The sequence below is a fragment of the Erythranthe guttata genome, chromosome 14 (assembly GCF_056151865.1).
Source record: "Erythranthe guttata isolate IM_541 chromosome 14, IM_541, whole genome shotgun sequence".
NCBI lineage: Eukaryota > Viridiplantae > Streptophyta > Magnoliopsida > Lamiales > Phrymaceae > Erythranthe > Erythranthe guttata.
Window position 1 is genome coordinate 18,220,320 of NC_142546.1, and position 11,949 is coordinate 18,232,268.

An 11,949-nucleotide genomic window follows, 5' to 3' on the forward strand; every position below is an offset into this window, starting at 1 on the left:
ATATTTATATCAAGAAGTATTTTTATTTTTTATATTAGAAAAACTACCTCATATAAGCCTTTTAGATTGTAGTTTAAAACAACTTATCTTGAGAGATTTAAGAGCAAAAGTAAGTTTTGCAAAAAAGAAAAAAGAAAAAAAAAATTATAAGTGAAAGAAAACTCATGATTAGTTTTGAAAAGTGTTGGAACTTGGTGATATTTTATATGAAAATATATAAATACCTAAAGACCAAGTAACTACAATAGTAGAAAAAAATAGTTGGAACAAAAAAGTCTTTGATGCATTTTTTTTTTTAAAACTCTGTGTTGCATACATTGTTCCCAACAAGTGGTTTTATTGTATTTTGTTAAACTTTCTTTTGGATTTTATTGTGCTTTGTTGGAAAAAAATTGAAAAAGAAATTCATAATAATTTCCATTACATCCGAATTTGGAACGAGAAGTTATAAATTTCCGAAATTCCGAGGCAATCTGAAATTGGAATGGATTTTTGAATTCCAATTTTTTTGGAACTTATTTTTAACTTTCGAAAAAACTTGAAAATTTTCCGAAAAAGCTATTTCCGTTCCGTTCAATTTTCAGCCACAAAAATAGTTGGAATATTTAGAAATAAAATCGAATCGAGAATTGAAATTTCCGGTAATTTTATATAAAATTCTGATTCCATCCAAAAAATAAGAAAACCGGAAATCAAAATTTCAGAAATTGCAATTAAAAAACAGCTCCAAATTCAAAAAAAATCAAATTGGAATTGGTAGAATTCAAAAATTGCATCTCCATTTATGCACCAAGATGTGTTTATGAGCTCATTTCTCACCAATTCTTTTTTTGTTTTGCTTTTTTATTTGGCACGTAAAATTTCTTTATGGGATATAATTTTCTCATTTAAGGGACAACATGTTTATAACCGGTGACCGGCCGGAGATCGGCAGTCAACAACGGCTGACCGGCCGGAACAATATTTCAGAAAAAAAAAAAGTTAAAAAAAAGAAAAAAAATCAACGCCGGAATCTGGTCGGAAAATTGTTTTCTAAAAGAAAAAATATTTTTTCAAAAAAATTGTGAAAATGGGGGTTAATGTAATATATTTGTTCAAATCAGGGGTTAATGTGCAATATTAATGAAGTTAGAGTATAACGGATGAAATTGATGAAAATTATATTATGAGGTGTATTTTAGACAAAAGACATGGTGGATTTATTTGCGAAACTGTTTTTAGTTTGGACATATGTGCATTTAAGTCCATTATCATGTGAATAATTATCATTTTTTTTTGTAACGAACTTCTCAACGAGCATACTAGTCGCCATTCTTAAAAAGTTTTGATCAACCTTAACATATTTAGTATAATTTTGTGAAAATTTTACGGTCTCAATTTAATTAAATACGGATAAATACAACACACCTGTCTATAATAAATATATCCTGTGAATCTGATTGCGAGGGAGATTTTTTACTTGCAAAATTTTCCAAAACCCTTTGGGATCTCATAAATGTCAGATGAAGAAGAAACGACGTCGTAGTTCACCGATCATCAGAATATCGAGATCGCCAAATGGTTTCTCCTTAATTCTCCAGCCGGAGAAATCAAGTACGTTGCCAAAGGTAAACTAACATACCCATAGATATGCGCACGAGTGAATGAATGTAGTATTGATAGTTCGGTGTTTTTTTTCTTATGTATAATGTTGGGCAGATATTAGGGCTCTTTTGAAGAATGAGAAACTGACTGTATTTAGCGGCGGTGCCAGAGGCGTTTCCTCTTTACAACAATCACATTTGATTTGCCTCAAATTTCCCGATAGAAGCGGTGAGGTAGCGCAAATGATTTGATATGTTTGAGCTGAATATGTCAGATATATATTTTCGGATCATTTATTGTGCGAGTTTATTACGTGATAGATGTGCTAGCTGGGGCCAAGAAGATATGGAGTGTGATGCGCGGGTTTGCAACCATTCTCGTGCTGCTCCTTGCAAAAAGTGCTTGAAGAGACGGAGTTGCAGTGTTGTGGGTGAAACCCCATTCATCTTATGCTAATCACACGTCTCAAGAAAATTGACTAAGTGAAGATGCAAATCTTCATGAGCTAACCCGATGAACAAACCGTTGTTTTGGATCATTGTGAGGAGTCCCGGTCTCATTTGAAAAATGGGGGGTCGCTGAATGCTCGATTGAAACCCATTGAGTATCGAAACAGTGTACTCGTACAATACTCATTGGTGAGGTCTGCGGGGTTGTTGTTCAATAAGCTGGAGGTTTTCCTGCTCGTTAATGATGTTTCCTTCCGCATCCAAGAAGTTCCATTGGTCACCCCCCTACGGTTATTTACTCCATCCTTTGCTACTTGAGCTTGTTGTGAGTCAACCACTGAATCCGTGTGGCTTGCCTAAATGTTCGTTTGATTTCTGGGTCAGGATGTATTAAGTGTGTGTCATGTCTCATTCGCATAAAAAGTACCTAAGAAAATTAAAATAAAATATATATTAAAAAAAAAATAAAAAAAAAATAGCTACAACTAAAAGAGGGTGAAGTGAGAAAAATTGCTCAAACTCGATATCAGAATAAATAGATAATTTAGCCGTACTCCCTGGCAATGGCGCCCTAAACTTGTTGAAGGTAAATACTAACACGCAGGTGCACGTATCACTATAAAGTAGAAACAGTAGACTCGAGAGAGTCTTATGTCGACCCCACAGAAATACTTAATTTATTTAGTCCTAACTACCGAATTCTACTAACAATATTCTTATCCAGACAACAAAAGTTTGTCAAGTTGATATGATCTAAATAATTAAACTAACTATGAAAGCAATCGAACACAAGAAAATATCAATGAAAAGGGACCTAGGATTTTATCTTTCCCCATGCGATAATTCGTCACCCAATTAACCTATATTATGCAAATTAAACTCCTGATCACTATCTCAAGACACAAAATTACTTATACCCCGTTGTCGCCTGTATTATATGCCTATTATTCATAAACAACTCACTATATGTCTATGCAAACCAATTATGAATGGAACATTAACTAACAAGTCTTGAAACTGGATATATGTATGTCTACGATGCCACGTGCAATTAACACACTAATCTAGTGCAAACTACTTGAAGGTTCTTCTATCCCTGTTCTAATTATTAAAAAGATCTGTCGATCCAATTTTAACAATAACACATAGCAACCTAAATTAGCTAGATTCATGCACTAAATAAGATCAGATAGAAGAAATAACCGGGGAATTAAACTTGCATAATATTAGTAAAACATGTTTAAAATCACCACATAGGGTTCTAACAGAATCCTAAATTAAAAGGTTTAGCTACTCATGTTCTTAAACGAAAACATTATAATTTTTTTAAAGTACATAAATTCATAAAAGAGAAATAAAGAAGAAACTATGATGAAGGGTTGTCAATTATTCGTCTTTGGTTCTTTGTTCTCTCGCTCTTCTTACTCTAAGATTGCGTACAAGAAGGTGCCTTTTCGTGGTTGATATTTGCTCTTATATAGATGTCCAGACTTGGTAAAAGATCGGAATTTTCTTGCGCGATTAGAACACCCGAATTATGCCCTTCGTGTGTCTTCGGACGGCCATCTCAGATCAATACAATTCTCAAACGGCCATATTAAGCTTCTTTTAGATTTTTCCATTTGGGACGGCCTTTTGAAGATTTGAACTGATTTCAGACGGCCGTCTCGGTCATGTTTGGTCTACGACTTGTTTTCTTCCATTCGACTTTCACCCATTTTTAACCATTTCATAATCAAAACACCCGAATCTTCAATTTGTACATACAATACAATAACCAAGTCATTAAGCACCATTATATCGAAAAAATTCCACAAAAATCCTCGTAAAAAGGCAGAAATTGAATGTAAAATCCACACTTACCAATATCCAACGAGGGCTCTATGGTCCTCAGAGGATCATTTTAGGAGACTATTCTTACATCTTATTCTTGAATGCTATGTTGTTGCATCCGCTTTCTAATGTTAAGAGGATGAAGTACTTGCATAGTTACCGGTTCTAATCAATCCAACAACTACGACACATGCTCTTCAGTAGGCCTACTATCGTCGGCCAACTCAACCATATACACAGTTGTTTGAGGACTATTTACATTGGTGACACAAATGTTAGCTGACCGCGTGTGTTAAACTTTAAGGGGGTCATCTGCAAAAATGAAAGCAAAAGGGGGTCGTCTGCAAATTTTTTTTTTGACGTTTGACATAGACAATTAAGTTTGAGGGAAAAACTCACGGAAGCTACCCCATAAACCACAAGGGGGTTATATGCTGACATTACAAGTACAATGAAGTGATCTGCAAAAGCTTGTAACCACAGGGAGGGAGGTTAAGTGCTATTTACCCTATTATTAATTTTGTTTCACATATACATCTCTGTATATGGTTGATCGTTTCACTTCAGATAAAATCGATTGCGTTTCATTTATAATGATGAAATGAAAGATCATAATCATATTTGGGTCTATTATATGCTACACCAGGTGAAATACACCAGACAAATCTTTACCATTCATATAAACATAAATACACAAACATTCACATTGGTATGTGTAGATCAACAGTAAAAAAATTCACCTGATATAGCCTTCATCGGGTGTAGTATAGAAGTAACCATCATATTTGAAGAAATAGAGCAATGACCCTTAGTAAATGAGAATATAAGGGAATTGACTACGAATTAAGAGAAATATTACTTTATCATTTTCCTTATTTTAGTTTCATATGACTGACTATTAGCTAATTCCTTCAATTTTGCTCTAATATATATATTTTTCAATAATGTTAATGCCGGCCATAAATCTTGGAAGGTGACATCAATATAAAATAATAAGGGGTGTTTTTGTTATTTTGTGAAACACTTGCGGGGTCTAAATGTAATTAAATACGGATAAACACATAAATACATCCGTCTGCTGAATCTGATTGCGAGGGAGAATTTTAGCTTGAAAAACTTTCCAAAACCCTTTGGGATCTCAGAAAATGTCAGACGAAGACGAAACGGCGTCGCAGCTCACCGATAATCAGAAAATCGAGATCGCCAAATGGTTTCTCCTTAATTCTCCCGCCGGCGAAATCCAGTACGTTGCCAAAGGTAAACTAACATACCCATAGATATATGCGCAGAAACGAATGAATGTAGTATTGATTGTTCGCCTTTTTTTTTTTAATTTTTTTTATGCATAATGTTGGTCAGATATTAGGGCTCTTTTGAAGAATGAGAGACTGTATTTAGCGGCTGTGTCAGAGGCGTTTCCTCTTTACAACAAATCGCATTTGATTTGCCTCGAATTTCCCGATAGAAGCGGTGAGGTAACGCAAATGATTTGATAATTTTGAGCTGAATATGTCGGATACGCAGTTTTGGATCGTTTATTATGTGATTGATTTGATGATTTTGCTGTAGAACAATTTTTACTGTTTCTTCTGTTATTATGTGGTTGGATGGCATTTTTGCAAAAAAAAAAATGATCAGAACTCTTGAAATGCTCTTCGTAAACGCTGATGTTTCAACTTAAGTTGACCTAAAATGGGTTTGCTTTCAGCAGAAAATTGATTGAAAGGAATGGTTAATTGTGCGTTGCTTTTTGCAAGATTGGTTGCTTTCAGCAATTTGTATGGTTTGTTGAATAACGGTGTGGATCTGGATTGGAATTACGCTTATAATAATTATGCTATGAACTTATAGAATGGCACTGAAATTACTCTCTGGGTCACGATTTTCAGAAATTTTCGTTGTTCTTCAATGATACAGCCAGTTTCCATAAACAAGCTTCTTATTGTTTTTTTAGTAATAGAAGTGCAAATAAAAATTCTACTGCTGGAGTTGCAAACTAGTTTGATAATGATCATGGTTGAAATATCTGTAGGTGTTTGTTATTCCATGTTCATACAGGGTGAGGGCCCTATTTCATTGAAGTCAAATAGAGGATTAATCTATTTATGCCTTTGATTTAGTATCCTGTATTTGATATGTGCAGGTCATGGTTACATCATTCAGTGAGATTGATAAGAATGAATATCTTGATCCTAGGACGGCCCAAGTTGCAATAATTGACCATGTGAAACAGGTAATTTTCGATGGCATAGTTTTTAAAGTGCATTTACTTTTTATATTTACCCAGCTCTTTTGGGTAACCTTATTGGCATCCAGATCAAGTCTCATTGATCTAGCTTATGGTTATAGTATTTTAAAGTTGCACTTGGGAAAAAAACATCAAAAGTGATAGGCAAGAACAGAAGGCCAAATCAACGGGAAAACTGTCAATTAGAGAAGCAGACCATTCTTGAGTTTGAAGTGCGAAGAAATCTGTCAATCGATTGAATCATTTGTTAGGGTTCTTAAATTTTGGCGTCGTTTTAAGTTTTGGATTCTGTTAGCTTCCCTACAGTTGTTGAGAACCAGTGATGTGATTTCAGATAATTGCTATAGCTTATGCGCAGTTATGCCACTGATCTAGTTGTTACCATGAGGTTGTCTCAAATGGATGACATCCTTATTTTGGTAAAGAAATGGTGGGAAGGAACATTATATAATGCTAATACATGCATATAAATATAGAGGGTCACTGTGAAAGTAGTTCTCGTGAATTTTCTTTTTGGAGTAAATCCAGTAAATTGCAAATTGAAATTACCTACTTGTACATGAATACACAAAATTATTCACTACTATACCCTAAATTGAAGAAAGTAACATTTATGCGGGCATGGAAGCTTAGGTCACTTGGACATTTGGAAGATTTGAATGTGTGGATTGTTCACTTAAGTCTGCATGTTATAAACGAGTCTCATCACGAGGCTGGTATAAGCTAGTCAACACAAACATTTTGTGATATCTGTTCAGATATTCTCTGATTCCGAACGTTTTGTCGTTTTCTTGTACAATTTTATGTTATAGCACGTCGTATTGGTTCAGGTCATTGAAGATGCTAGGCCGGCAAAAGATGAAGAGCTTTCATCCTCGTACGTAGAGGAATACAGGTAATTTCTTTGGTGCTCACTTCTTACTAAAATTGCTGTGTTACTTCAGTAAGCAATAGGTTTTCTGCATACAGCCAACAAGCAGCTGGTGAAACTTGCATTTGTACCCATATGTATTGCTAAGTAAAGACTATGGTGATCTTGTACAGCAGTCGTAGGAGCCCTCATTTTACTAATCTTAGCCACTGACGTTGAGCTTGAGCAAGTTCAAAATGGAAAATAAGAATCTTTATTTTGTTGGGGAGATAATAGTTATTGTATATTTAATTAAGAATATTACAATTGAATTGGCTGATCATACAAGAGAGTTATAGACTTTACTTGCAAGTTGCAACCTAAAGTGCATTTCGGTATTCAAGTTTTTGATTCTTCTGAGATGTTACACTGTGCTAAGTTAAAACCTCCAAAATATCTAAAGCTTGAGAAAGCCAATAATACTGAAGCTGGGCATATAGATAGCCAGTTTTGTATCTTGTTTGATAAAGCTTTTTACTACAGTGGTGTTTGCAAAAGCTTTAGAAAAGAGATTATGAGTTGTTTTTGGGTCATAATCAGCTTCAGTGTTTTCAAATGCAGCTTTTGTTTTTGCTTCTCTTTAAATAAGTTGCTCCAAGTCATAATCCCACCATCAGTGTTTTTCGGCTGAAAGCTACATTGGACATTTGTGTCCTTATTATTTACATCTCAATCCAGTTTTTAAGGATGTTTAAGACAATTTAACATAACAAATGCAATTTAAAATTTATTTTGCAGACACATCAACTTATAAGTTAACTGCTTAAAGTTGATTTTTAATGATATCTGCAAACACCCCGAACTTTTAGAAAGCAGCAAGTATTTCAAACATTACTCACAATCACCAACTCCTAATATTTTTTAGAAGCATTTGCAAACTCAACCCATGTATGGAGGAGTTTGGTTTCTACATTCATATATTTCCTTTGTTTCCATTCTTTCTATTTTTGCAATTCTTTCTCATTTTACTTCTCGGAGTTTCCACGCTGCTTATGTTTTCTCTCTTGCTGGTTTTAAAATATATTATTGCAGGTCTGCCTTGGATGTAGAAATTATTAAATATGTAAGTGAAGCATACCCAAAAGGAGTCTGTTCAGTTTATTGTACTAGTGGAAAAGATGTGGAAGAACCAGGCATGGATTTTGAGCTTGTTGTGGTGATTTGTGCTGCTAGACACAGCCCCCAGAATTTCTGGTATGTTCAGTCTATCGAAGTACCGGTGCTACAATACTCGCATATGCTACAATCTTTCTTTTCTTGGTTAAATATTTTATGCTTTCGGTTCTGCATATGATGCGTCTTCTCACTTAACTTTAACATTATACTTCTCCACTCATTTCATATCCATAATGGACCATAGAGAAGATGTCTTTCGTTAATAGACTTTCTTTAAGTGAGCAATGTAAAGAATTAACATTCAGTGCTTATTTGGGCCAATGAAATATTGGCATATTTGCGCGATGTTATTTCTGGCTGTTCCAATCTTCAATTCTTTTCTGTCTTTTTTCACTTATCCTAGGGAAAGATACCACAACTCTGATCAGAACCGATTGTTTACAAAATTAATCGGGATCAGATTGCATGTTTTAACTACATTAGTTGTTCGATAAATTCAGGGTGTTAGAATGGGTTATTGAATTCCAATCTTAAATTTACCGAGACATATGTGATCATTCGATTATTGCAAAAAACATTTATCCTTTATGATGGAGTGATAGTGAGAAAGGATTTTGAAATATCTGGCACACCCACTCAATCTTCCTTGTCAGTCAGTCAATTTCCAATGATTGAAATTATAGAGATCTGTCGTAATTCACGACAACTATGAATAAAACTATAGAAATTAATATTATATATGAATGGAAGAATGACGTATCCATTATAATAATTGTATTATTTTTCTTGGTTCTATCGGTTAATTCTCAGGGATTGGTTCAGACTTCAAAGAGTTGGGAAAAGAGAATCTCATTATTGTTAATATGGACTATTTGAAAATGTTGGAATTTAAAGAAAATATGAGCAACAGTTTTTAATTTAGACTGTTTGACTTAATAGGATACTAAAATATGTACTTTCGGTGCCCTCAATCGAACGGAAATAGGGAGAATCCTTTTTGTAAAATGTACTAAGTTGACGAGTGGCATGTATAGTTGCATATGTGTTTGATAGTATAATATAAATCATATATATGCTGGTGTTGTGTGCGTGCATCTGGCATATGACCAAGAAGATTTCGTTAAAGGATTTATGATTCTTGCATGTTCTTTTTTGCCTGACACTTTTCAATTTTTGTGTAGCAATGGAAGTTGGCGGTCAGTATGGAACATGGAATTCAAGGATGAGCTACAAATGGTGGAAGTTAGAGGTAAATTTGAGGTAGTCTTCCGTTCATTAACATTAGAGATTCTTTATAGTTTATTTACTTATATTTTTCCCAATGTTGTATTTTTGGGCTAAAAAGAGAAATTGAGAAATAAAGAAGTTAAAATTTATATTCCCACTAGGTTGGAGCTCACTACTTTGAAGAAGGAAACGTCCAGTTAGATGCAAAGCATGAATGCAAAGATTCCACAGTTTTCCAGGTAACGCTTATAATGAATTTGGCTGAGATGGTCCAAATAGGCATGTTTTCCAGTCAGAAGTAATGGAACTCAAACTTTTTAGTGTAGGAGTAGTTTTAGTTTTAATTTTTTTTATCGCAGAAATTTCCTGCTTTTGGTGCTCATTAGGTTTTAATTGATCTTATTTATTTTTAATTTTTCCACTGTAAGCATACGTTTTGGTGACATCCAACCTTCTAGACATCACCTATAATTTGGTACATTAGAAAAGCTTATCTTGAGGGTTCACTTTCTTATAAATGATTTAGCTACGTTTTTATATCACAAATACCCCGTCCATAATTGTTTCTATTTTGCAAAATTCATCTACTGGAGGATGTTACTAGAATAGAAAGAAACCACAAGCCTCGAGAAATATTTGTAGTACCTCAAAGGGGGTGTTTATAGTTTTGAATGTTAGCTGATTCTTTGTAATTATGTCAAAGTGGTTTTTCTAGTTTACGTGGTTACCATTTGCATGATATAAATTATAGACGGCATTATGTGCTTGGTGCTTACCATTTACAATAATAACAAAATATTGATGGCACGTTTTAATCCTTTCAGTCAGCTGATGATTCCGCGGTTTCCTTAACCACCATTATTCGTCACCATGAGGCTGAATATCTGAATTCTCTCCAGGTCTTCACTCTCTCCCCTTCTGACCTAATTTCTTTTGCTTGTTAAAAATCTCTCTTATTTGAATGTAATTATGTATTTACAGAAGTCATATTCAAAGTTGCCAGACACCACTTTCAAGGTACCCTTTCATTATCTCTTTACTCATCTACTTATTAATAGTAATCAGAATTCTTTATTTTTCTTGCGTGCAATCACGTTTTGCCTACGTAACCTTGTTTCTTGAAGTCAATCTCTAGCTTTCTGATGGTTGGATCAAATTATTCGCTAATCCCATCATTTTCATTTCTCTAGCCTGCTTTATATATATATATATATATATAATATATATTAATTTCCATGTAATTAAAACCGATGCATCTTAGTCTTTGCGGATTTACAGTCAACTACTAATAAACTTGCATTTTTCTGTGGCACGTTTTAGGATCTTCGGAGGAAGCTTCCGGTTACACGGACACTATTCCCATGGCATAATACCCAGCAATTCAGCCTCACCAAAGATATCCAGAAGAGCTTGGGACTCGAAAGCAGTAAATGAATCTTTTCGGGCGAAACATTAATGTTGTATAATTGGGTATTTCCAAATTCACCTACATTCGCACCACGATTATTAGTTTCCATTTCTATTTTGCGTTTTCCCCAAATTTTCTGTTTAAGGCCTAGGGGAAGGAGAAAGTTGAGATGGAATGGTCATGAGTCATGATCAATCTGCTAATTGGCTTTGAAATACTCGAGACTTATATGTCTGTTTATACTTCATATACATATCTATATCCTTAAGTTCTGTAAAGCATTCACCAATGTCAACTTTGTTTTTTTTTTTTTTTTTTTTATAAATATTTTATGAATCGAGTTTATATCAACCAGCTGAAAATCTTTATCTTTTAGTGATTTATTGTCTATTTTCCTTCTATACTTTAGCATTAAATAGTAAAGAAAAACATAAATCACATTGTACCGGAATGAAATTCCAAGAGCCCCATGGAAAACATATTCGCGAATAAATATATTTTTAACTTAACTAGTTAGTACCGATGATTCTTTATATTTTAGTCAATGATTTACATTATTTAAGATTTAATTAACTAAAATTGTTCATTATTAATTGTTTTATAAATAATTAAAATTATATATGATTAATTTTATATAAAATAATCCACGTTAATATATTATTAAATGATCCTTAATTAACTCAAAATATATTATTTTGTATATTATGTATAAAGTTCTACTAAAATTCACATTAATATATATTTCAAAATAAAAATAAAATTAATTATAAAATAAAAGTTTAAATATATGAATAATATTAAGTTTAAAAAATTAATTGGGTGATCCTTGTTAATTATTGTAATATTTAATACACTAAAAGATTCAGCAGTTAATTACTTGATTTGATGATACTCAAGTATGGGTAGGGGTGGAAATTGGAATGGAATTTTCCGAATTCCGCCAATTTTGATTCTAAAATATTGGAACCGTATTTTTCATTCCGATTTCCGAAGTTCTGGCTTCCGATTCTTCTGAATTTATTTGGAATGGAATTTCCCGAATTCCGCCAATTTTGATCCTAAAATATTGGAACCGTATTTTTCATTCCGATTTCCGAAGTTCTGGCTTCCGATTCTTCTGAATTTATTTGGAACGGAATTGGAATGGTATATAAAATTACCGGAAATCCGATGT

At 33.5% G+C, this 11,949-nt stretch overlaps 1 protein-coding gene across 1 annotated transcript; it reads left to right on the forward strand.

Moving 5' to 3' along the window:
• The first annotated feature begins 4,923 nt into the window (after nucleotides 1-4,923).
• Nucleotides 4,924-11,150, forward strand: CPA (Subunits of heterodimeric actin filament capping protein Capz superfamily). The gene is made up of 10 exons (XM_088813667.1): nucleotides 4,924-5,123; nucleotides 5,226-5,341; nucleotides 6,010-6,099; nucleotides 6,945-7,009; nucleotides 8,057-8,218; nucleotides 9,322-9,400; nucleotides 9,529-9,606; nucleotides 10,192-10,266; nucleotides 10,349-10,384; nucleotides 10,688-11,150. Exons 1-10 carry the CDS (start codon nucleotides 5,012-5,014, stop codon nucleotides 10,799-10,801), a joined length of 927 nt encoding a protein of 308 aa, XP_088669793.1. The 5' UTR covers nucleotides 4,924-5,011; the 3' UTR covers nucleotides 10,802-11,150.
• Nucleotides 11,151-11,949: the final 799 nt, after the last annotated feature.

Bases quoted from the DNA above. Each gene is read 5' to 3' on its own strand.
- CPA (XM_088813667.1), top strand. From the start codon at position 5,012: ATGTCAGACGAAGACGAAACGGCGTCGCAGCTCACCGATAATCAGAAA. The intron at 5,342-6,009 runs GTAACGCAAATG...TGATATGTGCAG, and splicing joins TTCCCGATAGAAGCGGTGAG to GTCATGGTTACATCATTCAG. The intron at 8,219-9,321 runs GTATGTTCAGTC...ATTTTTGTGTAG, and splicing joins CACAGCCCCCAGAATTTCTG to CAATGGAAGTTGGCGGTCAG.